General features: G+C 36.9%; 4 protein-coding genes across 4 annotated transcripts; 1 reads left to right on the forward strand and 3 right to left on the reverse strand.

Moving 5' to 3' along the window:
- Window positions 1–79: 79 nt before the first annotated feature.
- LOC140779072 (chorismate mutase 2-like) lies at window positions 80–2,064 on the reverse strand. Its single transcript, XM_073124027.1, has 5 exons — window positions 1,440–2,064; window positions 940–1,026; window positions 697–840; window positions 531–623; window positions 80–444 (listed from the first exon to the last, which is right to left on the reverse strand). The coding sequence occupies exons 1-5, from the start codon at window positions 1,761–1,763 to the stop codon at window positions 193–195; spliced, it is 900 nt and encodes a 299-aa protein (XP_072980128.1). The 5' UTR covers window positions 1,764–2,064; the 3' UTR covers window positions 80–192.
- Window positions 2,065–7,820: 5,756 nt separating this feature from the next.
- LOC140779060 (cinnamoyl-CoA reductase 1-like) lies at window positions 7,821–10,861 on the forward strand. Its single transcript, XM_073124014.1, has 5 exons — window positions 7,821–8,239; window positions 8,339–8,493; window positions 8,599–8,787; window positions 8,881–9,233; window positions 10,491–10,861. Exons 1-5 carry the CDS (start codon window positions 8,101–8,103, stop codon window positions 10,681–10,683), a joined length of 1,029 nt encoding a protein of 342 aa, XP_072980115.1. The 5' UTR covers window positions 7,821–8,100; the 3' UTR covers window positions 10,684–10,861.
- Window positions 10,862–17,229: 6,368 nt separating this feature from the next.
- Window positions 17,230–18,102, reverse strand: LOC140779061 (uncharacterized). The gene is made up of 3 exons (XM_073124015.1): window positions 17,908–18,102; window positions 17,671–17,808; window positions 17,230–17,585 (listed from the first exon to the last, which is right to left on the reverse strand). Exons 1-3 carry the CDS (start codon window positions 17,971–17,973, stop codon window positions 17,469–17,471), a joined length of 321 nt encoding a protein of 106 aa, XP_072980116.1. The 5' UTR covers window positions 17,974–18,102; the 3' UTR covers window positions 17,230–17,468.
- A 1,059-nt stretch (window positions 18,103–19,161) lies between these two features.
- LOC140779059 (leucine aminopeptidase 2, chloroplastic) lies at window positions 19,162–26,217 on the reverse strand. Its single transcript, XM_073124013.1, has 10 exons — window positions 25,951–26,217; window positions 24,501–24,918; window positions 24,156–24,350; window positions 23,808–24,033; window positions 23,374–23,500; window positions 23,175–23,270; window positions 22,512–22,589; window positions 21,451–21,511; window positions 20,742–20,929; window positions 19,162–19,542 (listed from the first exon to the last, which is right to left on the reverse strand). Exons 1-10 carry the CDS (start codon window positions 26,023–26,025, stop codon window positions 19,414–19,416), a joined length of 1,593 nt encoding a protein of 530 aa, XP_072980114.1. The 5' UTR covers window positions 26,026–26,217; the 3' UTR covers window positions 19,162–19,413.
- Window positions 26,218–27,518: the final 1,301 nt, after the last annotated feature.

The following is a 27,518-nucleotide window of genomic DNA, read 5'->3' on the forward strand; positions in this document are numbered from 1 at the left end:
GTAAGATTGAACTCGTACTTCTTCTTGCTGTTGTGTCATATTTTAGTAGCTAATATTGCCAGCCAATTATTCATCTATCAAATCTGAAGACGGGTTTTATCTTTCTGCAGTATAATCTTTCAAAACATACATGGAACGATCACCTACATGATCCGTTCAATGAACTAATAAAATTAGTCACAATGCAATCCATCAATTGAGACGTCGAAGAAGGTATTCCACTTCAACAAGCTTGGTTAGAGGAATAATCCAATCTCCATAAAGTCGATAAACTACCATTGGATCAACCTTGTAACTGGCCCGACTGCTATTGCTATCACCAGTATCGACTGGTTTATCAAAGGTTACATCTTGCCCAAACACCATTGCTTTCTTCTCCACTCTTCTCTTGACCACTGCTTCTTGGCTTTCAGATGTCAACAACTTCATCAGAGCATTCCTATCCTGCAAAAAAGAAACGCATTGAGATCTCGATAACTGGTTTCCTTTGAAATGGATTGGTAGTAGAGAATTAATAGGAGAAAGAAGACCTTCGCGCGGATCGCAGGAACATAGTCCTGAGGTGCACCCCTGAACTTGACTTCAGCTACAAACCTGCCATAATGGATCCTCCTTGAGAGGGCCTTGACATTGAATATGGATTAGATTTTAGTTATTCTTTGAATATGATGACATCTCACTGTGAAGAATTCTTACTTGCAAGCATGCAAGATCTGATGCCACTGTTAAGGCCAAGTTACCGTCAGTGCCTTTGGTGGTGAACTGTGGAAGCAACTCATTGAAGTATAGATTCCATATAGTTTGGCTCACATTGAATGATGCAGCTGAAGGATACAACACCTAGACTTGGAATAAAACATGAAATAATATAACTCATCTTGCAAATCTTAGGGTGGAATTAATGCTGAATGTTAAACAGTGGAGAGGTAAATTAATTACCTTTGGAAAGTTGTAAGGAGGAATTAATGGCAACGATAAACCACCACGGAAGAAAGGGACTTCCTCTGGATTTTGATAGCGTCCAGCCTATAAAATGTTTGATAATATCTTACAACTAGAATACAGACAAGTTTCAGATAAAATGTCATCTTCATACTTAGTCTGTTGCTGGTACTATTGTTACTAATTAGCCACATAAATAGATATCCGTTCATCATATTTCACAATTGATCTCCTCAGTTAAGCTCTAAACAATCTCTTAGATTAGCCGTTTTTATACATAAACAAACGACCATCTTCATATATTTGAAGTACAATATCTTGATAATCTAAGCTAAATATATTGCATTTTGACAGTATCTTCTTCACATCCAAATATCCAATGAGAAGGGAAGAGTGCTTTACCACTTCGTGTATACGGTTATTTAATTAATTATACATTTAATTTCCACACATGCAGACCCTTTAAAAAATTAAAAAGAAAAGGAAAAAGATCACACCTTGGCTTGAACGGCCTCGCTCTCCCTGACAAAGAGCTCGACGAGCGTTCGGTTTCCGAAGCGGCCAAGCTCTCTTAAGTACGAAGGATCATAAGCAGGAGGGTTATATGGATACTTAGCCCTCTCAATTAGGCTAAACACAATCGTGTCTTCCTCTCTCGTGAGGAAATCTCTCGCGGACTCCAGAGTTAATCCCATCACGGGGCCTAAAGAAAGGAGAACCAGAGTAGCATAGCAATGGAAGAGGACTGGAACAAGAGCAGAAGAAGCCATTGAGAGATAAGAGAGACAGAGACGAGGAAGAGGATTGATGAGAAAAGACATCGCCGGCTTTGTATTTAAAAGCTCTCGTTGAGGCTTGGCAGTCAATTTGTTGTAATGTAACGAACTTCTTCATTAATGGCTGAGGGGAAGCGACAATCGCGTGCGAGAGAAAAGCTTTTGCTGGTCAAATCTCGGGTTGATGGGCTAAGTCAACTACATGTGAACAAGATGGAATACCGAAATTATGCGATAGGGAGGTCAAACTTGAGATACAAATAGTTTCTATGTAGAAATTTATTATTTATCTTTTTGAAAAGGAAGGAGATGAATAGCTTACTATGAATTCTGCGTCTCATATTAATTGGAGCCCTGTCTCTTCCGCTTATTTTAAGTTTCATCTTTTAAAATGTCAACTGATAATAGCTAAGAGAAATAAGGAAAAGCTGACCTGGAAATGAATCGGATCCGCTAAATTAACGATCAAAATTAGGCGCCGAGCAATCCATGACAGAGGTTATGTGCTATCTATCCATTGGCATCGGTGGAATATGACGGGTGATTAATAGTGGTAATAGTTTTGTGGGATGGCATCCACTTCCAGATTTAGCTAGTTATGGATAAAGATTAGTGCGTCCGATTTGGTTGGTTGTAGCCTTATAGGATTGGATAAGCGGATGGATAAGTGATTGTTAAATTTATCCTCTGGGATAACATATTTTTTTTAGGTTACTAATTTTATATTCTAATTTTAATCTATTTATACATTATTGTATATAGGATAAAAATCTTATTATTCTTAACAAAGAAAATTTATGATGCTAATTACTATTTTAAACTAATATTAATTATCTTAAACTTAAATTATATCATCTAAATTTTGTTATGTTAATTAATCACGTTCAATTCAAAATAATCAAAATTAAAATAAAAAGTAATAGAATAAAGTTAATATAGAAATGCTTAATAATAAATAAAAATGTAAAGCTTTTTAATGTAGAAATACTTTAAATAAATAAAAATACTAATAAGATATCGAAAAAAATTAAAAGATAAGTAATTAGGATTGTTAGTTTGTTACTTATATATGTGAATATCTAATTTTTTTTATATAAGATCAATACCCATATATCATCATCCTATTATTATTTACTAGGGGAAGCCGGTAGATAGTTCATTTACATCCAATGAGTACAACGAAAAAGCTTGATACATAGAATAAGGAGATAGAGCGATGACTTTTAACACAAGCCATATATTTAACCTATGATAGATGACATTTTAAATTAATCTAGAATATCAAGCCCAAAGGCATAACATAATAATAAAATGAAGAATAACCCAAAAGATTCCCAAGAGCAAAGAGTCTTGAGTTTGACATTATCAGCCTGCTAACTACAAGTTCCATTAGTCCAGCAACCTAATACATAGTCTTGAAAGTACTTAAAGGTTGGAGTATCGAATATCACCTACTTGAAATACAAATTAAATAAAACCTACTACACCATAACACTACTATGTAGCAAAACAAAATCAAACAGCCAAGATAGTTATACAACAGCTGTGAATAGGTCCTAGGCCCTCACCCTGTTAGAGGGGCCTCACCACCTAGCTTAGTTGTGGGGCCTGTCAATTGAAAGCACCATTGAGTTAAGGAGGGTCCGCGATGGTGGAGCTACCACAGCAGCAGCAGATTAGCAAGAGAACCGACAATAGGGTGGCAGCCAAGCTTGGGCAATGGTGACGGTAGAGAATGGCAAAACCGAGTGAGTTTTGGTCAATCCTAACCCAATGAGGGAGGTAGCAAGTGCTCGGAACGTAGCAAGCTCAGATTTGGCTAGAAGTGCTGACCAAGCTCGAGTTCAACAAGGGAGAGGAGAAGAAGGGTAATAGTGTAGAGTGGGTTTGGCAATGGAGAACAAAGTAGACTGACGGTGATAATTGTGGTGATTAATGACTTTGGCATGATTGTGAGAGTGTTGTCAAAAAAGCTTGCTGGCTCATGAGCTTGGCTCGAGCTCTAAATGACTAAGCCGAGCTAGATTTTTGAGCTCAAAAGGTTAATCGAGCTCGAGCTCAGTTCGAATAGACTCGACATATAATATGTGAGATGATATTATATATATATCAAAATAAAAGTATAAATGACATATAGCATAGTTAGTTAAAGCAACTCTTATTCCAACTCGAATTGAGTTTTCACCTCGAGTCGAGCCAAACCGAGCTGGGTTTAGCTCGCTCAAGCTCAACTAGTTTACACCCCTAGTGAGAGAGGAAGAGAGAGGGGGAAAGAGCGAAGGGAGAGAAAGAAGTGAGGGGAAAGGAGCAAAGTGGGTTCTTCCTTCCCCTAGTCCGTCAGTTAAGGGAGGGGAGTGAGGAAAGCCTCACCACCGGTTGGCGAGAGAGAAAATCTCCTTTGATGGAGAGAGGAGATTTTGCGTCAAACCCTACTAGAGCTAGTGCCAATGCAAGTATCGTCCCATTATTTCCTTTCTTTGGAGATATAGTATTAAATTGAAAATCTTAATTTCATCTATTATTTTCATAATTTATAGAGCCGATCGAATAACTAATCTAATCCCATTTTTCTCACTTTCTAGAAGAGAGCATAGTTTGACTTTTAGAATTTAAATCTAGATGTGAATATACCTTCAAAAGCTACAATGTAGGCACTTTCCTCGCCTATCTTTTTTGCTAATTGACTTCAACGCTCTGACTGTTATCTCCAGTTGTTGATCATTTTCGTATAACATTTAAGTCTAAGTTGTCAGAAAAGATAAAACCGAGAGTATTTTATAGATCACAAATTGGGTGTGAGAGTTTGTCGCGCATATATAGTGTCCTACCACCATTAAAGCCTTGATCAATTGCACAGTTGGACGATGTAAGAAAGTTGAGATAGCAAATGAGACATCACCTAACTTAGTTGTTAATCATCTATCACCAGAAGGTGAACAATTAAGTACTTACTTCAAACATAATTTCTGAAAGCAACTAAAGAGGGCAGCACACATTGCAAAAGATAAAAGTCACCTGCTGATTAGCAGGGTTAATCTCAACATGTAGTTGAGTTGGACGTGTTTAATTGTTGAATCACATTTATCCAATGTTTTTATTGGATGTGTGCAATTGAAGAATCACAATTACCCAATGTTTTTAATTACGCCCTGACAAAAACTCCAAAGATTAAAAGGAATAAGAAATAAAAAAAACACTCTTTCAAAAGAGGGGAGAGGGGAAGAACCGGCACCGGCGATGATAAAACTACTCTCGGGAAACAAGAAAGGGTGAAAATCGCTCAACTTAAAATAAAATCTTCGAGTACAACTTGAGTCATCAAATGTGCGTTGACGCACATCCAACGGTATGCATAAAACAAGCCTCGTTTTTATTAACAAGTTATAAATATATAATCCAAGAGTAATATACAAATCCAGATAACAATGATGTATAAGTAGAGTCATAATATGGGCGATATTTCTGAGCTCTAGCATTAGCACGTTTATTAAATTGGATCGGTTGGGCTATCAAAATGAGTTAATTTCCTTCCTATAAGAGCCCAATAGCCCATTACAATAATATCTTAAGCCCCAGATGCTAGAGGGAGGGATGGATGGATGCCCGGAATATAAGACGGTCTGCAGAGAAACAGGTGAGAGTAATAACTTTGTAATGAAGTTTAATTTGATTCGAAATGTTCTTTCCCTTTCTTGCTTACATCGCAAGAAATGGAGTTAAATCAAAATACGTTTTAATACTTGAGATGATAAAGAAGAAAGGATCGCACTCTTCCGCTATCTAAGAAAGCTTAGTACCAATGATAAGTTTGCTATAAATATATATATTTATCCTAATTAGATGCAACAGTTACATCAGCACACGCTTAATCAAGTTGAAACAAACTTGTCAAACTTGTCTCTTATAAGTCATATCCTGCAGCTCGCACCAAACACAGATAGCAATGTTGCTTTAATAGTATATACTTAGAAGACTAATCCACCTAGAAGCTCTTTCATGGTCATCTTTTAGGAGTATGTTTTAGTGATCGCGCTGATCAACTCGTCTATCATATTGTAAGGTTTGGTTCTCAAGATATATCAAATACAACATGTCGATATATTTAGGTTTATTATAATGAATAGCGTTAGGATTGGAACCTAAGACATAACGAGGACGATCAATAAACATTGTTTACGAGTTCTTAATTACTTCTCATTGGATCTCTCAAAGTGAAGGTACACTTAGTCAAGGCATGGCATAGAGATTCGAAATCTTAATCTTCTATTAAAACAAAATTAGGTGTATTAAAACACCAAGTGAGAGATGACGTATAATAAAACCTTAGATTCGTTCCCTTCGTACGTACGTTGGAACTTTACTTCCCATTCCGTAGAAGATTAAAAGACTCTTTATTATGATAAGCTCTTGATTACCAAAGAAATGGACTGCCAATCTCACCATGGCACATCACAAGTAGTATGAAATGTATATAGTTTTTTTTTAAACTTAAAATTTAACGTATTTACTACAAAATGGCATTATTTTACCCTTCTTTGTGATTAAGATTATTGTGAAATTATTAATTTTCCATCCAAACTTAATGGAGGAAGAGTAATATATAATGATACCCCTATGAGATTAATAATTCTATTGTTTGACTAAATATAAATCTTCTACGGCATATTTTTAAGATGGTTGAACATTGTCTTCTCATAATCATATATTCAAAGAGAGAGATATTGTTATGGTTAGATAATAACTAAAATTTTAAGCATGTAATTTTATATAGAAAAAATATATTTGAGTAAATTTAATGGAAGAAGAAAATTAATTTTGATATTTTAAAATTTATTATGGTGAAAATTTTCTCTCTTTTAAATTTTGATATTTTTATTTTCTCTATTAAGTTTGAATAAAAAATTAACAATTTACATTAATTAATCTAAAGATATTCTGAACTACAAAGAACCAAGTCATACACATTAATCTGACTTTATTTTCAATCCTCGGATCAAACCATTTGAATAAAAGGTTTAGATATAAGTCCTCATCAAGGCATGAATTCATATATATCTTCTCTAATTTATTTGTGTACAATTACAGTTTTACCCTCTCAACTACTTCAACAGGTGCCTTTTATTGCCACCCACTCGTCCTTTCTCGTCTGAATCCCTCAGCTATTAAAGAATCATTAAACCTTAACAAAACTTATATATAAAAGTATTACTATAATCTTAATTAAAAAATTTATGTTTACTGGGATTTGTAGTGACGGTGATGGCTTTTTTAAATCATTCTTAGGCTTATAATTTGAGTGAAAGAGAAAGATGAGGACCACAAGTGATATAAGAAAAACAAATTAGGATTTAAGGTTTATATCACAGGTGGAAAGGATCTTACTTATAAATGGTGGGATTTATTTCTAAATAGTGGTTTGAGAGAAAGATAAAAGAATTAGATGAGTTGGTGATGATGGTGAGATTTATATCTGGGATTGGATTTTGGGAGAAAGAGAAGAAAAACTATTGGGGGGATTGGTGATGATAAGTGTATTGGTGGGAGTGTTATATATATATATATATATATACATAAGATTGAGATTTAGGAGAAATATGGCAAATAAGAGGAAGAGGAAAACAAGAGATTGAAAAATAGAGTATTTTAGTCAATAATGAGATCGATTATGTGAGATATATGTGGTAGATTTCCTGAAAACGTTAATGGTAAACTAATGGAATGATATATTTGATGATTTTGAATAATTGAGAGAATTAAATTAGTGTTGCCCAATTAACAAGAAAGAACGAAAAGATTAATTAAAGCCAATCGACTTGTCCATACGCGACCAACTAAAAACTCCGTCTAATGGTGGAACCTACGAGACATTTTACCAGTGCAAACTAGATATTGGACGGTAATAATGCTTTAAATCATTTCCTTATTTACCGACCTCACCTACTCATCTATCCTCCTATTAAATCTTCCAGTAGTAGTTGGTTGGCATCTCTTTCTTTCTAGCTCTCCTTTCTCTTTCCTTAATCTAACTCAAAAGTAACATACATATAGATTAGATTACATATATATAATCCCAAACTCTTCACATAGAAACCCAACACTTGGACTAATAAAACGATCGAAATTACCACGTTACCTAACCCTCTCAGTTACAGTCCCCAGAACTGAGGTCATCGCACGTACATCCTCCCAACCCCTTATCTTTTTTTCCCTTTATAAACCTACCACCTTCCTCCAATCTCTTCGCTCTCAACCACGTTTCCTACCAAACACACCGACCCCATTTCCGATCTTCTCCCCAACTGCAAATTACTAGTCTTCTTCTGCTCCAATAGAGTCCACACGCTATCCAGGAAGTAGTACGCTCGTACGTACTTGAAACAACATGACCATCGATGGCACGACGCTCCCCGGCCACGGCCAGACCGTGTGCGTCACCGGTGCCGGAGGCTTCATCGCCTCATGGCTCGTGAAGCACCTCTTGGAGAGGGGTTACACTGTCAAAGGAACTGTAAGGAATCCAGGTATACATATGTACATACATATACATATGAATTATGCATGAGTACGTTATAGAAAGATATGTTAATTAAGCTTCTATCTATGGCTACTTGGAATTGTAGATGATCCAAAGAACGGGCACTTGAGAGCCATGGAAGGAGCCAAGGAGAGATTAATACTATGCAAAGCGGATTTGCTGGACTGCCACGCGATCCAACGAGCCGTAGAAGGATGCCAGGGAGTATTCCACACGGCCTCTCCTGTCACTGATGACCCTGTAGAAACACTCACTTTTTTTTTTTTTTTTTAAATTATCTCTTTCTCTCGAACATATTTTAGTCTCCAAATTAAGCTGAAAAAATTGATACTTGTTACTAAACAGGAGCAGATGGTCGAGCCGGCAGTGAGAGGAACCGAGTACGTGATCAACGCGGCCGCCGAAGCCGGCACCGTGCGCCGCGTGGTGTTCACCTCGTCCATCGGCGCTGTGACCCTGAACCCGAATCGCGGCCCCGATGTCGTCGTCGATGAGTCGTGCTGGAGCGACCTTGATTTTTGCAAGAAAACTAAGGTATATTTAGTTCGCCTATGATGATGCCATGTTTAAAAAGTAAAAAGAAAAAGAAAAAGAACAGCATGACTGAAAGTATATACCTTGGTTCAGAACTGGTACTGCTATGGGAAGGCTGTCGCGGAGCAGGCGGCGGTGGAGTTGGCGAAGGAGAAAGGAGTCGACCTGGTGGTGGTGAACCCAGTGCTCGTCCTCGGGCCGCTGCTGCAGCCGACCGTCAATGCCAGCGTGGCACACATCCTCAAGTACTTGGACGGGTCGGCCAAGAAGTACACCAACGCCGTCCAAGCCTACGTGCACGTGCGGGACGTGGCGGAGGCGCACGTCCGGGTCTACGAGTCGCCGGCAGCGTCCGGGCGGTACCTGTGCGCCGAGAGCGTCCTCCACCGCGAGGACGTCGTCCGTATCCTGGGCAAGTTATTCCCGGAATACCCCGTCCCTACCAAGTACTTTATCCTGCCACTTATCCTTATTATTTATTCCTACTTGGTTATTATTATTATCTCTGTCTTGCCGTGAGTAATCGATTGATTTATGTGATTAATATTAAGAGTATGGTTAGTGGTGGGTCCTTTTAACCAACTCCGCTTCAAGATGGATTTAATTTACTGTGTGCACGTCAAGGGTTTCTTGACAAGGAAAGGGAGATGGCGATTACTTAAAATTGTTTCAAACTGTGATGATTCCACGTAGCTCCATTTGTGGGACTATGTGAAGAACTAGAGGCTGTGGAAGGATCAAGAGGACTTGCAAACGAACGGTAGTTAGCAATTTGGAGGATAATATCAAAGATATAGTTCAGTAATGCCCGTCTTCTGTGGCATACAAGAAGTGGGAATTAGAGGCCGTAAGAAATTAAGCGTCGTCTTGCACTTTGGTATAAAATAACTGCACACGTCCACATAGTTCTTTTTCGTAACATATACGTACTGTATAATCTTAATTAGGATATTATATATATAAATATATATACATCTATATCAAGTGCATGCCTAACAGTAAAAAAGCTAATTATGTCTAACTTGTCACTGTTTGATTATATTTTTTTGTATTAATCCTGATTTATTGATTAATGATGTAGCTCTAATAGCTTCTTTTATATATATATATATATATATATATATACGCTATTTAAGAATGCATAAAGACAACGACTTGTATACCTTTATTGAATATATATCCTCTCGGGAGGTTAAACGTTCAGCTTTTGAACTTGAAAATAGAAGCCTTTAAATTGTAGAAAGCCAAAGAAATTATTGGCCTTTTCATACGAATCAAGCTAAGAATCAAAATAAACAATCAGTAGTCAAAACAACATCCATGACTTCCATTGGACGTCAATTTCCAGTTTGTAGCTATTCCTACTGTTACTTCTCCCCAAGTTTCTCCCACCTTTGTCACATTGCAAGACATATCCAATGGATCGAGTCATCTAAGGGATCATTTAGAGGTATTCAAGTCTTTGGTACGAAAGCCTACAACCCTAACTAACACGAAAAACTGACAAAGATCATAATCACCGGAGGTGGACATTTGTGATGAAGGCACATGAACCACAATTCAATCACTTTATTTCAGTCTGTTACATATCTCTGACTCACATTAATGCCACACGACTGACATTGTCTAAATATTTATATATATTTTATTGATTTAGTATCTAACAGCTTAAATATCATATAAATGTGTGCGTATATATGCAGATGCTCCGACGAGGTAAATCCCCGGAAGCAACCCTACAAGTTCTCAAACAAGCGTCTAAAAGACCTTGGCCTCGAATTCACTCCAGTGGTTCAAAGCCTCTATGATACAGTTAAAAGCCTTCAGGAGAAGGGCCATCTTCCTGTCATGATGCCACGACACGACCCACTTATGTTACAGTCGGATGATGCTTAGCTGCTATATATATCTGAATAAAAACGTGCTCGGATGTTCACAAATGCTATTATTTTATGATGTAAAGGATAACATTGGCAATCTGCTTCTATTTATTGTAAAGAAGAACTCTATTATTTTTCTTATAGCCCTCGATGTATGCATGGTGTTCATCAAATGAAGGTGAAGTTTGCAGAGATATTATGTTCTGAGTGCCACGTGGCACGTTAAATAAATTTAGAGTACGTATTGTATTCGAATTGTGTTCCAAGTACATATGTATTTGGAGTACGTACTCACCAAGGACGTTAAGTGAACGTTAATTCATTATATACCCAAGCGCGAATATGTATAACCAATTAATTATGTACGTATTACCTACTACTGTCGATCGTCACCTAGCCATTAATGTTAGAGTTACAGCAGTAGAAAATATAAGAGATAACTCGTGGGCCATTAAATATTGGATCACTTAGACGGATCAGTTCACTTTCATGGGACCTATCTTTTGTCACGACTGCGTCATATATGACGTATTTTTGCTGAGAAATTTAAGATTAAAAGATATAGTAACTCATATATATTGGAGTCCGCAAGTATGAGGATAATGGTGAAAGTAATCATGGACAAAAAGAAAGGAAAAGGAATTAAGGGTGGGTGGTGGAGCATCATCTCTTCTCCTTGTGCTGCTGTCAAGCTCTCTCAAGAAAGAGAAGGGTAATGCTGAGCAATAACTTTGCTCATATTTACTCAAATTATTTGAATTGAAAATATATATATATATATTGTGAAACTACATTATTAATGACTTCTTTGTTTTTTCCCTTTAGTTGGGTCCACCTCCCTTGCCCTGTCACTAATTATGTTTTGATTTGGAATCCCTTATTAGATGATGAATCAGATGATCTATTTTAAAATAAGAAGGCTCGTGACGCACGGGATTAAGCTTTTGATTGAGAATTAGACTAAGAATTTAGGTAGTAAAACTTGAACTAGAACCTCAAATATTTTATCTGAGGATTCTTCGTATGAACTCAAAGATCCCATTCAAATACCAAGACTTGCGTAGTCTCTCTAATCTTTCGATTTAATTTGACAAGGAAGGCTTCTTACCAGTAACTAGCCAAATTTAGCACTAAACTTGGTAATTAAACTACTTGTGGAATTCCACAAAAGGTTGGACAATAGGATCTCTTTGAGGACATGATTTCAACAAACGGAGCCAGTTAATTTACAAGTTATTTTATGAGTAAGCAAAGACAATGGCGTTCTTTACCTTTCGTCGATTGATTGACTTGGTTCAAATATAGACTCGTCTAAAGTATAGATCTGTAATCCTTTCTTCTGATAAATTTTAATGTTTTGCCTCTATATTGAATTCCTTCTTAAGTAACTTTAGTTTTCAGAGTACTTTCTGAGTTTGCACAGCATGAACAGATCCTAGACGTATATGTCATTTTAAATATAAAATCTACAACTATGCAAGTATGCTAATTCATAGGCTAAACAAAAGGAGTAACCTTCTCTAATATATAAATTAAATAATTAGATCAACCTTATCAAGAAACGATGAACTCAAACAATTTTCTTTTATAAAACACATGCTCCAGCACTCAACGAAATATTGAGATTATGAATGCTTGAGCTTTGGTGGAATGCCTTCCTAAAGAAAGGGGGAAAAAATTAAGTAAAATGCGATTGATAAAGACAAGATGATTCTTGGCAGTTAAGTTTGTAGGGCCACATGTTACATCGAGCAACCTTGTTGATTGTGGATGCTCCGCAAACTGCAGGGGATGTTTGATATATTTCTTGATACTATCGATGCCCACCCACGTATGGCATTGTATGAACAGGGGTAGACGGGTAGTTGAGCTTAGTCTTATACTAGCAATTTGAGTATAAGACACTATCTCATTGGTCGTCCCGTAGTTGACTGAACCCAGTTAGTACGACGTTGCTCTAGAGAAATCCACTGCAGATCTCATAGTCAATTACGCGTGACAGATAATGGGAGTCAATTAATACGTCTTCTTTTCATGTCTTTATCGAGATGGTGAGCGGAAACGGAAAGCGCCCCCCCCCCCCCCCCCAACCATTACCAGGTGATGGCGTGAGATAACTCCTTTTGCCAATCGAATTTAATGGAAGTTGAGATAACTCTCTCTCTCTCTCTCTGTGACATTTTGTCGAATACCTTGCTCTAAAGATTAAGCAATCGTATCGAACGATCAGGATTCGTTCCCATCTTGGATTCTCACCCCCCGTCCCCGTCAAAGAATAGGATATACCAGCTTAGATATTTCTTATATATATTTTTTATTACAGAGAATCCTGTGGTGGACAAAGGTTTGGTGGGAAGCAATCCTAGCCCTTCATCTAAGAAAGAAAAGGTGCTCCTATCTACGGAAATATGGTATGGTGTTCTAGAAAAGATTGCGCATTAAAGAAACGATAACCTTGAAAGAGCAAAGCACCAACTTCTTTAACACATCATGAAGTAGAAGTCCTACCCACCTTACTTGTAATATCTAAGCAATGAGGTAATATTATTGACAAGAAAAAACCCAGAGCCCAAAATGTCCATCATGTGGTAAACTAAAACAGTTGAAAAGGGTTGGTGGTCAACAATTCCATATATGTCTTAGATAAGCTAACATAACAGAGCTCTTAATCTAAGTGTAAATTATTTCACAAAGCATATCATTGTTTAAACTTTCTAAAGTAGTAAAATTGTTGTCCAAAAAGAAACTATTAGTAAAAATAATTCATTAGACAATAGCTTTTTTTTTTTTTTTTTATCTTGCACTCTTGTTTTTATATAAATCACTTTCAGAAAAAGCTATTCAGAAACTATCATATAAAAATTAAAATTAAATTTGAAAGATGTGGTCTTTATTTGCGATTTTGAGTGCAGTTGTAGCAGCAGTTTAGAAAAACATTACACGCTTGTGTTTGTCTACAACTGCAATCAAGTTGAAATCCTAATCAGCACATATGATACATTTTAGATAGACCAAAAAGAATCTAGAATGTGGCATTCTTTTCACCAACAACATTATTACATCTGAGAGAGATGACGGGTCACAACGGTCATAAGAAAATTGGCCTAGAATGGGCCCGGAAATCTTACTAAGGGTAAAGAATGGACCATTTCCGGCCTCCACGGGACATATTATTGGTAGAGTAGTTTGTGTCATCCATAAAGGCAGAACTGTCTCAATGCGACACTTATCAGAGACTGGTGGAGATATATGAAACTGAAAGAGAGAATAAAAAACAAAATTGCAATCTTGTAGCACCCACAATTCCAAAGTTTAGAAAATTTTAAAGCAGAAATATGAAGAAATTCAATAGGACAGAAAAGAATATTATTCCCCGGGTGCCGGAGAAAAGTTGCATAATTATATAGTAGAAATTGCTACAACACCAATGAGGTATGGGGATTTAGCTTTAAGATCTACTTAGTAAGAGTGTCAAAATAGCAGCCTGGGCTCTCAGCTTGACTTGAGCTAAGCTAAGCTCAAGCTCCGTTTTTTGGAAGATATATATATATATATATTATTTTTGGCTAAGCTTAATAGTTCTTAGCTCATTTTATGGTTGGGCAACTTGAAATAGTCTGGCTTAGCTTGAATAATATACTTAGTTAAGCTTGGGCTTGAAAATAGCATAACATTTAGGCCAGCTCGGCTTAAATAATATGGTTAGTTTAACCTGGCTTAAAAATAGCCTAGCTTTTAGGCTTTGGCTTGGTTTGATCCAGCTTGGCCTGAGTTAGGATTGATTCAAGCTCAGACTCGCTTCGACTTGGCTTCACTTCAATTGAATCATACTCACAATTAATTAATTTTGTGCCGAGCTTGTGCGATCTCTTCTACACCCTGTCTATTAGTTGAGTTCATTTGTAGACTAGAGAAGCTTCAGCTTCCTTTCAATGTATAGAGATGGTGAGAAGAGAACCGGGTGAAAGTAAATTCCCTCCATTGAGTGAATAATACGATGTCAACAATTTATTGCATTGGCTTCTCTAGCGGAAGAATTTATTGGCCAGTGGCATGGAAAGGAGAGTTTGCAGTGTGTCCACGGACATCCACAGGAAACCATCTCACTACTTGCCTTCCATGTATATCATGCTCTATGACAAATGGCATAGCTCACCTGATTGCAGAATGTGTAGAACATCTCATAGAGATGCTCCACCAAATGAGATGCTGTTCGGATCAAGGAATTTTGACCAAAGTTTGATTGGAAAAATGAGATCCAAGCATCAATAAAATCTGCCATACTACACCTGCAGCCAGTTAAAAATTTTAAGTTCATATCTGCAGCAACAAGATCCTGACAAGTTTGCTCGACAAACCCACGAAACACATTCTTGGCATCTTATATGTCTCCCAAGTTTCATTGAAAGTATATCTATCAACCAAATAGAAAGAGCCCAAAGATACTTCATCTATCTGATTCAACATCAACAACAGTTTTTGCTTATAGTAATGTAAAAATCTTTAGCTTAGTAATGGCAATACTACTGTTACTAGTTAATTAAAATATGTTGTCTTGGTGAACAGTCGAATAATCTCTTCAAGATAGGCCAAGATCATAAACTTCCCCTCATCTAACATTCAAACACATAGACAGCTTTAATTAAAGCTGCACAATTAGCCAAGAAAAAGATTGGAATAGTAAATAGACATATTCAAGAAGAAAGATCACTACCCAAAGTAAGAGCAACTTTTCGACTCATTAGATATAAAGTGGTGGAATTTCCATTGAAGTATACCATCATATGGGGGCCCTAAATTAAGAGCTAAGAGTACATTTTTTAAGTCCACTATGCAGTGAACATATATCCTCTGGGGTTGGACACAATATGCAACTATCACATGGTCAATGGCCTTTGCTCGCAGAACAAAACTCAAGGAAAGAAAATACATATGGTGCACTAAAGATACACAATTCCCCTCTCCGTCCACCAAAATTTGGAGGGAGGAACAGCATAAGATACTATGATGAGTCAAAACATACAAATAAGTTCCTTTTACAATTCAACTAGCTCCTGTCAGGTAGGCCTAACTATAGTAGAAACATCAACAGATTATATAATTCTGCAACAAGATTACAGGCCCCATGGAAAGATGTCATGATATCAATACATTAGGATCAACTTTCGCCTAGCCTCGAACATTATAAGCTTTACACCACAAGTGGCTCATCAAATGTTAGAAGATCTAAAAGGAGGTCTTTTACATCTTATTCCTCAGATATGAATGATTGGTACACAATAAGTAGGGTAAAGCATCCTTGGTAAAACATCCTTCAACCTTATTAGTCACTAGAAACAAGCTGGCTTGCATATTTATTAAGTACCGGTGCACTCATTATCTCAATCTACTATAAGGGCTTTGAATTCACAAACTTCTACAGGAAGACCATTCTCAAATTTTCCACATCTAATTCCTTGGATATGACCAAGCACTATAAGAAATTAGCAGAATGGAATCAATCCTTGACCTCTACTGAAGCTTGCAACTAACTAGTTCCCACATCATCAACACCTGAAGCACGCTAAATCTCCAAATCAATGATTGGATCCAAGACTTCACATGCAAATTAAATGACAACTTCTGCACAACTCCAACCAAATGCTAGACTTTGTTGCGAAGGACAATATGATTACATATGTCAATTTCAAATTAAGATTTTATAAGACCATAGGCGGTAGATAAGCAGACATGGAATCATATAGCTTATAAGTGCTAAGCAGGTGCCTTGTTAAGAACTGTAGTTAACTATCAAAATCCACTAATTCATCAACATGTACAGTAATTTGATTTTCAGAATAAATATACACACTAAAATATGAAACAAGATGCTATGATGGCCACCTAAGCGGGACTTAAGTAGAGCTCAGTTATATTCTATCTAAGGCAAGAGTCTAGGTGTTAAAACAGAAGTTTTTTGAAACAACAGGTTCAAGCGAAAAGATAAAAAATTGCTAGAAGAGAGCAATGGCAATACTCTAAAAAACGTAGTAGTGATGGTAAAGACCTTGTCCACCTTTGTCCTTCATTGTCTTGGCAACTCAATGCTAAATCAGAAGATTACGGAAGGACATACATACTTCATACTTTGATATGCTGTAATGCATAGATTTGTACAATGGTGATTGATTTAAATAGTTATGCGATGCGCTTCTGTAGGATGTTGTCAACAAACTCAAGCTAAACTTTTAATCACATTTGAACCAGACTATGTGGCGTAGTTAATGCCACCAATTGGAAGGCCCATGGGTGATTGGAGTGTTCCATGCATTGAAACTGATAAATTTCAGTCAAGTTAGCCATGGCTGAAGCAGAAAACATAACTGACAACAGAAAAATCTAGAACTACCATAGCTGCCACTATTAGGGTGTCATAACCTTTTCTTCAAACAGCACACCAAACACAATCATCTCCAAACCAGTACAACATATCTTCTCAATTTTCCATGGTAAAACTAAGTTTCACTTTCAAAAACTGACCAAATATTCCACTACAGTTGCAAGTAGATAAGAGCAACAAAAGGGAAAAAACAAAAGAGGTGTAATAATCTATAAGTTTGCCCAGAGCATTAAAGGTTACACAAGTATTTAAGGAGAAGAACAGAGAAAAGAACAAATACCGCTTTGTCAACACTAGGACCATATTGCTACGATAAAGAAAAAAAAAAGCCTAATCTTTTAGGCATCAATGCAAAGCAATACAACATCTGAGAATAGTATCGACCATTGAACAGAACTGAGCGAAGAAGCATACGTTTCGGATCAGGTCTTGAAAGTATAAGGCTGGGGAAGAGAGATGGGACCTCTCCTGGATTGGTCCCCATCGAGAAGCCTCTGCACCCTGTTCTTAGCACAGTACTGCCGATCAAAATGCCTCACCTATCCAATCACAAGTAGCTCAATATCGCAATCCCAAAATAGAAAGCAAAACAAAAGGAAAAGGAAAAAAAAGGGAAGGAGATACCCATGTAGGGCGACAACTGTTGACGAATTCTGTCCGCAATTTCTTACACTCGGAGGGGTAGAGGAGTCCGACGGAGGCGATCTCGGTGGGCTTCTTGTCTGCCTGCTTCTCCAAACAAGCGTAGAAAGCGTCGCGCGCCTGAGGGGTGTAAAGAGAAAAGCGAATTGGGGATTCTCCTTCTTACTCTTCTTCTCTAATCGATTCCAGATTCAAGATATCAGAGAGAGGAATACGAACCTTGTAGCATGCGGCTCTACCATGGGCTAGCACGTCGGCCATCACGCCGTCTTCGGCGGCTACCATCCGCAAAGGTCCTTCGCTGAAGGAACTTCGAGCTTAGTCGGCTGCGTCGGGTCTATACTAGAGCAGTGAAAAATAAACGAAGTTAGCGGGACAGTAATGGATCCGTTCACCCGATAACCCGTTATCGAGCAACCCCACTCCGATCCCGAAGCTGGACGCCTGTCAGTTCGCTTATCTCAAAGTGTACTTCTTTCTTTCTTTCTTCCTCCAATGATGCATAGAATTACAATTGCTACAAGTAGCTAATAATCTGATACTACTATCACCAATCTCCTTGGGTAAACCAGCACATAACTCAGCAATGTCATGGTAAAATCAGAGAAATGCCACTAATATTGCAAAATCTAAAGAAAGAGAACTCAAAACTAGGGGGAAAAAAAAAAAAATCTCAAACACCAGTTGGGCATTAGATACCAGAGGTTGCTCTGTTCCCTTTTCTTGTTGGAGAGGCGACCGTCCGTTACGGTTGGCTAAACGACAACAATGGGCCATAGGAAAACAATGTCATGGTTGATGAACCCACCTCTCTCTGCACTGGCAAAGAAGATGATGGAATATGACGGCAATGACAAAGGGAGACTGCAACAGAAAGGAAGAGAGGAATCTCTCCTCTCCGGAGGTCGCCGTCGTTGGAGAACAAAACAAAGAGACGACCCGGAGAAAGAAATCACACACAAAACTGTTCTCTACCTTAATTTAGCACAGAAAGCAAACACAACCAACTTAGAAGTCATAAATATGCCATTATCAGTTCTGGAGCCTTCTAAAGCCACCTTAATTTTCCAGACTTTTGGGATTCTTCGCATGAATATGCCATTATTAAGTTCGGTCCGAATTAAGTACTTAGTTTTTAGCCCACGTAAAGTAAATAGTTTGGATTCCTAGCCAACCACTTTCGATTTAGTCTGGGCTACAAAGCCATTTTGAGTAGATTGTATCCAATTTATGTGATGAACTAGCAATCAAGTGATGTACTTCCAAACAGAAGTAGGAGAGACTTTAAGGACAGCTTTCTACTAATGAATTGAAGGAAAAAAAAAATATAAGGATGAAAGAGACAATGAACTCGAGGAAGCTTTTCCGGTGAATGCCTAATCTTTTAAACATTTAGATTATATGAGCTGCGTCACAGAAGCTGCAAGCATGATAATCGTAAGATATCTAAATGAATGATGGACAATACAAGCAATCAAACAAACATATGTTTGCATTCTAATATATATATTTTAATATGTTCGTCTAGAAAATGTTAACTTTAAACAAATGGAGCCATTATTGAGTTATCCTGACTTGCGAAAATGAAGAACACCTAAGCATGTCATGCTCTGTGTTCCTTCCGGTTTCAATCTAATTTATTAATATGGCAAAGCTCCCTCATCACCACAGACATCTCCGCCTTCAGGAATATGTTACTCCCTTCAATCAAGCTTTCAACTGCATCTAAGAGGAGTTCTTCAAAACCCATTCAACCAAGGTTGACACTCCAAATCCTGTTGCAGCGCGCTTCTTATCGTTCCATACTGGTCCAGCCATATCGATATGCAGCCACTGGACCTTCTCATCAACAAACTGCAAATAATAATAATAATAATAATAATAATAATAAATAAATAATAAAACACACACAATTTCAATTTAATAACATCACATTTTCAATGGGTGTATTAAATTAATAATTTATTGAAATCCCTATTAGTTAACAAGTAATCTTCCAATCAACAAAGATTCAAAGATCAGAAAGAAGTGATCCTAAACAAATGTGTTTGTTCTCCTAACATGTTTTGCCCTTTAATTTATTCCTTAGCTTTGTAGTTTTAATTAGAGGATGAAATCTTCCAGTAGATTAAAAACAAAGAGGACTTAGATTTGAGAAGATATCTGAAATGGAAAAGTGCACAAAAGGTACTTCAAATCTAGCAATACCAATGTGGACCCATTTTTTAACTCTTTCCTATTTTATCAATCATCATAAATCAACTCTCATCGCCAATATCATTGAAGATTATCGACAGTAGTTAACACAATATTCTCATATTATTTTTTAACATAGTCTTTAATTCTCCCTATCATTCTACATTTAGCAAGATATAAATAAATAATTATTTAATTATTATCAATTAATATTATGTGTTTAATAATATTATGGAGCATCCAATCATATTATGAAATGCTCAAATATTAATATCAGTTTTAATGAATGTATTCAATCATATTATGTGTTGAATAATATTTATATTTGACTATATCTTAAAAAAATAAAGTTATTCATAGAAATAATCTATACATAAAAGACTATAATGTAGATTTTAATATGTATATTCAAACTAAAAACTAAAGATCGATATGCCAAAGACCAAAAAACGTCTTTAGATATCTTTAATTTTTTATTAAAATTGTATTAAAGGCATGCCAGTGTCATATAGGAGCGTGCTATTGGCATGCAAAGGCGTGCTGAGAGTGTGCCGATAGTGGCACGACACGACATGTGCCTTTGGCATGACCATCATTGCTTTAGAGTTTACATTACTAGCCCCGAAAGCAGTAAAGACATAACAATTCACTAGATTTCAAGAGACCTTTGAGAACTATTAAGTTATATTGATAAATAATATCAACATGAATTAGCTTATTAGATTTTGTGCAAGATCATTTACTATTACCAACAATAGGCCATGTATGATCACAGATGACATCTATGAAGTTGAACTTTTGCCATAATAAATAAGTTTTGAGGGACAATAACATAAAGAAGAGTGTAGGTCAGAAACCTGTTTCAAGAAAAGTGCAGCTGTTATAGAACCACCTTGACGACCTCCAGTGTTCACCATATCAGCTACACCTGATTTCATAGAGTCCCAATAGCTTTCCTCCAGTGGCATCCTCCAAAACTTCTCTCCAGATATCTCTGATGCTACTATGATTTCCTTTGCTAGGTCATCAACGGGGGTGTAAAATCCTGTTGAATGAAATCACCATTAGAATCCCTAAAAAAATGACGCCTTCATTAAAAGAAAAGAATCATCCTAAAACAACTCAACATGATCAAATTTCAGGAAATACGTTTAATCATGATCGAAAGAATCTAGACTAATAAGAAACAACTCAAATCAAAATCAGTTAAAGATTCAACATGGCGACAGTGAACAAAATATATGGTACAATAATGAAAGTCACTTTGGAAGTCATGGAACCAAGTAGTTTAATACTTTAACGTTCTTAAGTTGCAAGATATCTAAAGTAAAAAGTGTAACGAGTTAGTTCATGTTGTCCGTGCTCAAACTGGTAGATATACTAATGCTTATCAATTTTATATGTTTCCTTTTACAATGGCAAATGATGTCAAGGCAACAAATTATATTTGTTATTTGATATATGACTTCTCAAAAAATAGACTGCATAGTGTATGGAGTATGACCAAAGTTAGAAAGAAACTATTATAGAATATGGAGTACAGTGAAAGATCATTAATGCTGTTACCTGCAATACTGGGCCCAAGTGCAACAACACAAGCACCAGTCAGTGTTGCCAGATCAACAATCTGCATGCGACAATTATGTAAGTATCAAAAACTTGAAACCAGTGTGGATAAGTCTGAACCTATGATACACTAAAGAAACTGAGACTTTCCATTAAATCATTATGTTCTGTTAACATACTTAAACAACCTACAAAGTCCGTAATTTGCATGAATAGTCAATAAATTTGACATTCACACAATGCTCCTCAGACAAGTTCACAACAATATCAAAGTGTGCCGTTTTCGAGGTTGAAAGTTAGACACTAAAAATCCTAAGTGCATAAACAAACCTTTTTCATTCATGCTCAATTAGTATGTTTAGTAAATACCATTTTTAACCAAGCTAATATATGCAAACTGTGACAACAAAGAAAAAGACGAAGGATCTTTTGAGGCTTAACAACAAATATTACACTCTCAAATTGTAATGTTTGCTCTCCATTTTTCACTTAACCAAAAAATCCTTTTCCCACTTTTTCTACTTCCATAAACACTTTCTTCTACCTCTTTCTGAGGATAGCTGCAAACAGTCAATAGTATAGCAAGTCTAGCATTGTTTCTTGCTCTGCTTTACACGGGACATTAATTGTGATGTTTGTAACTTTTCATAGTAGTAAGTTACATCCATAAATGATTTTTAGTGATTTTTAGAAAGATCAGGTCTTGCAGGATGGCATCCATGATGATTCCAAATAATGTGAGCCTACAATCTTCAACTATTAAAAGCAAAAAATTGATCCAGATTACATCAGTAAAGAAACTATATGTTCATGAAGTCTAAAATTTTGCAGAAAACTTAGTAGATAAATAGTCATACTATAGATATTTCTAAACTTCAGTACCTCAATGAACATCTGTTTCTTAAGCTCAACCCATACTCTTAATTCCAAGATGAACTTAAAAAGAATCAAAAGAGAATCCAGAATAGCAACAGTAATATATTCCAAAGATCAGAGTCAAGAAAAAAAGAGTACCTTAATGAAACATAGTGAAAAACAATATCCGTAAAAGAGGCAAGTACCTTCTCAACACCTTGGTTACAAGCATAAACTAAAGCATCAGCAAGTGTAAGCCTTCCCTCAGCATCAGTATTATTTACCTACAACAAATACGAAGTTTACAAGTAGGTATTCTAAGTTAAAAGGATAAAGGAAGAAGTCCTATATAAGATGATGAAACCCCTCATGACTAGCAATGAGATAAATTAGTGCATTAAAAAAAAAAAAGCTAATGTCAATGCATGACTGATGCTCCCTTCATGGACAATTAGATCTTAAGTTATAATAGTTCTTTATTATGGTCCATAACCCTTAAGTAGAGGACACAACCATTTGGTGGTTTGAGAAATATGCATATGATTTGAAATATTGAATCTATAAGTTTTTGCAAAGATAATTAGCATGATAAAATGAGAAAAGCTTTCCACACCAAAACAGCACATGTTATGCAAAAAAACTGAGCGTGGATTTATGTTAGCTAATAATGTCATGAAAGACCACGGTCAGTGATAATTAGTAAACAAAAAAAAGTTAACCAAAATGGAAACAAAGATTAGCAAACTACTACAGCCAAAGATACTTTTTCCATATATTGAAACTTTCTAAAAAATGCAAAACAACATCAAACAAATATTTCCTTCGAAATAAATATCCCAAGCCATCATAGGTCTTCAGCATATGTATACCTCAATTGTCTTTCCATTCGAAGCTGTGACTATGTCCCCAGGTCTCATCCCCGTTCCACTAATCATATTTTCACAGGCAGCAACAATGAAATGAACCTGAAGTATCAAATTGTAAAACAAGTTCATGAACAAATTATTGTGAACTACAAACCTAAGTATTAATATTTTCCAATTATAATGTAAAGGGAAACTACAATACCTCTACTCCCGTAGGTTTGATCTGTCCCAGAGCTTTAGCTGCTCCAAAAGCAGCTGCAGCACCTCCCATATCAACTTTCATAATTTCTATGGAACAGCCTGGTCCGGTCTTTATGTTGTAACCACCACTACAAGAATAAAAGGAAATAAGCAGTAAACATCTCTGTACAAACATTTTCTTGGTTGATGTTAATCATGCATGAGAATAAAGCGTGTGTATATAATGAAGTTAGGAAATAGTAGACCAAGAATGGTAATATGCACAAGCAGTCAGCAGTTCTGGGCCTTCTGGCAAACCAGAATATTTCATAGATGGAAAATGAGAAATTCACTAATTGATTGTTTTCTAATAATTCCTATTTTACACTTTGGGCAGTAAGTATCTGACATATACTTGCGTAATTAAGATTTGACATCATTCAAATGGAAATGTACCTGTCAAATGTTAAACCTTTCCCAACAATAGCCAGCTTTCTCTTCACATTGCCTCCTGGAGGTTTATAACATAAGTGAATAAAATGAGGGGGATTTGAAGATGCAGCAGCAACACCTAGGTATGAACCCATTCTTAATTTTTTGCACTGCTCGGCATCTAATATTGATGCAGTAAAAACGTCACTATATGTAGAGGCAACTTTTGAAGCCTCTTCTGCAAGTACACCTGAAGAAAAGAAAGATCATAAGATAAACTTCTACAATTTCATATGGAAATGCAAGTAAAAGAAGGGCAAATAAGGAAGATGCAAATAGCATCTCTTTACATGCAGCATGGTCTCTACTAACCAGGGGTAAGAACGTTTGCTGGGGCATTGACTAGCTGTTTTCCAAATATTACTCCAGCACAAACATCACTGGCATACTTGAGTTTTTTTTCCACCGCTCCTCCAGAACCCAAACCAATAATATCCACTGCTTTAAGTTGTGTTTTTTTTGAATCAGACTTAAATCTATTGTCTTCATACACCCCTAGCACAGTTCCTTCAAATCATAAAAGATAAGACACAAAGGTCACTCACTATTCAACCAACCTATACTGTTAGCCAGCTTATTTGTTGCAATACTTCAGGTAAGGATCCTTTTAATCATAACTGAAGTTAAATATAATAATTAGGGCAATGGAGAGCCTACCTGTAGCTATTGCTGAAGCAGCATTTAGCTTCAGCTCCTCTGAGATACCATTGGAAGAGGCAAGCACAACAGCACCATTACTTGCTTGAGCAGTTTTTGCAACTGCTGCAACAGCCTCACCAATACCTCGATATGCAGTTGTAGTAGAAGGAGTGTGCTGGCCCAGACCAATTAGTCCTAGTCTTTTGAAACCCAATCCTGGAAGCCGCAGCACAGTGGTCTGCCCAGCTTTTCCAGTGAAATCCTCCTCTGCAGAAACTTCTGCTAAAAGACCATGAAGCTGTTCATCCAAACTTTTCAAGATTGGGTTCTCAAATTTTGAATCAGAGTCTTTCAACATATCTTTATCTGTGACAGCAACAGCAAGTATGTCTCCTCTCCATTCTGCAACATCAATCTCCTTAGCAGAGAATGTGATCTACAAGACCATAGACAGGAAATCTTCAGTTAAAACTTAAAGAACATGCTGATTTTGTATCTAGTCAAAACTTTTGCCATAAGAATTAAACATGAAGATTTGAAGACTTACCAGAAGCATCTAGCCAATGACAAAAAAATAAATAAAGCGATCAACAAGATGAGTATAGGAAGACTCCATAAAACAATGTCAAATTCCAAATCACTTGAAATTATTTGCATCGCAAAAAGTGCAATTCTGGAACAAGATTTAAGTTCAAAGCTATTATAATGAGCCATTGATATAAGATGGAGACCGGTGCACAACTATCTCCTTCACACCAGCAATAAATGTTTGTGCAGCTTGAATGACATTAAGTCTAGAGGAGATCATAGTATATGAATAATGCAGCCAAATGAAGAGGAAAACGTTGAAAGGTCTATGTTTTGGTTATATATTTAGAAGATACCACAACTAAGAAAGACATGTAGACAGGCATTAGTCGAGACAACAACAACGAGAAGTGTAAAAGACATACCTCTGTTAAGTATGGCGTTTTTTTTCTAAAGATCATTTACTATTCAGCAAGCATCTTACGTCTGAATAATACAAACCCCAAATCACCAAGCTGTACCATTTGATTTTGTTCAATTAAACATACTTATCTGACAAGGGCAAGGCAAATCATCTATCCTGATACGTAGATATTCTTTGATTCAGATCTGCTCCAGTGAATACATTTATGTATGTCTTTCCAATTAAAAAAGACTCAAGATCGGTCCAACCAAAAGAGTAAAGAAGAACAGAGATGAAACCACCAAAATTATGCATATGAGGTCAAAATAGCAGATAAACTACCTACGGCCACAAATCGAATAAAGACGCAACTTTTCGAACAAAAAAAGGCATAAAAATCAAATACCCAAATTCCCCCAGGACCCAACAACGCTAAACTACCCGTCCATCTTCGCCAGATTTCATCAAACAATTTGCCTCCCAACAAAAAAAAAGATAAATGACGCAAAATCGATTTGGAGTTTGAAGGGAGAAAACCTGAGGAAGTTCAAGGACGGCGGGCTTCGTCAGGCCGAGAGTGACACGTTCGTCGTCAGCAGCTGAGTGCCCCATGGTGGGTACGTTTCTCGAGACACGTGGCCGGGCGATGAGGGTGGATGAGGACGGCGAAGCGGCGGATCTCGGAGAGAAAGCCAAGGCCGCGACGGATGGACGGTATTTTATAGTAGTTGCGGTATTAGTAGTAGTTGTAGCGGAGACGGCATGCCGTAATATTTATTTATTAGTGGAGAGTGGCGAACTGGAGACCAGCGGATCATTTGGATCCGTCTTACTCTTATCTCTCTGGTGCTTTATGCTTTATCGAAAAGTTAAAAAAGATTTTTATCTAAGAAAAATATTATCATTTTCTCCGGGGCGTGTGCTGGCTTATCTGGATCCTCGGTCGTCCCAATTTTTAATGTTCATTGTTTTTTAGACTTTAATTCTATTATAACAAAACATCTTTTACAAGCTTGATACAACAAAAATATAAAAAATGTTTTAAAGAGCCCCTCTATCAGCACTATAAGAAAAACCAAGCATCAAGCTCTAAGGACATACAAGATCTGAATAAAGTACACCAGACTTATTCGAACAAATAAGCTAACTTAAGCTTGTTTCAATCTCGAACGAATCTAAAGTGACGTAGCTTCAAGCTGCAAAAGGATTAAATAACCAACACTGAGAGAACAATGTGACTTGACAGCCACCAACTGTGATCATCATCCTCGCCAGCGAGGGAGGAGAAGGTAGGCAGTGGGAGGTAGCGGAGCAGCTGCGGCGACGAACAATGATGGATTGGAAGATGGCGGAGTAAGCTTCTAAAGAGAGGTGGAGTTGATAGAGAGGAGTCACCGGCTAGGGGTGACATGATGAGGAGGTGGTACAAAAGTGGAGGAAAGGGGAATGAGAATCAGAGAAAGAGAAGGGAAGAGGATGAGGGAGGGACTATGACCTAGATGGCTGTGGTTATAGCGATGACCCCGATCAAGCAAAACAAGAAGGGGAGAGAGGAAAAAGAAGAAATAAAGGAGAGAGAAGGGAAGAGGAGGAAGAAAAAGAGAATGAAAAGAGGGACTAGGAGGAAGAAGGGAAAAGATGAGGGAGAAATACCTTGCTATGAAGGGGGAAAAAACCCTCTCCTCCTCCCAACCGAGGCTAGGAAGAGGGGAGAGGGAGAAAGACACCGACGACGATCGCCGACTAGAAAAATCCTTGGTGGAGGAGAAAAGAAAAGCCCAAACCCTAGCTGAGCAGTTTGCTAGGGTCAGCGGCTCAACATGATTTCTAAGAAGTTGAAATGCCGACATTGGCCATTTCAATGCTCGTTGTTAGTTTAAGACATTTGCAACATTATCACGGCGGATAAAATTATTTTCTTATCACAAATTTTGTGAGTCCATGAAGTTATTTTATTGTATTGAAATCACACAAAAAATTATATAAAAAAGTAAATTTTATTACCTGAAGAAAGTACAGGTACCAGATAATACCAACTACCAAGTGCCCCTCATGATAAATAAATTTTTTCTTCAAATAAAATCAATTCCCAGTACTCTTGGTTA

The sequence above is a fragment of the Typha angustifolia genome, chromosome 15 (genome assembly GCF_048772165.1).
Source record: "Typha angustifolia cultivar Huaian chromosome 15, ASM4877216v1, whole genome shotgun sequence".
In the NCBI taxonomy this organism is placed as follows: domain Eukaryota; kingdom Viridiplantae; phylum Streptophyta; class Magnoliopsida; order Poales; family Typhaceae; genus Typha; species Typha angustifolia.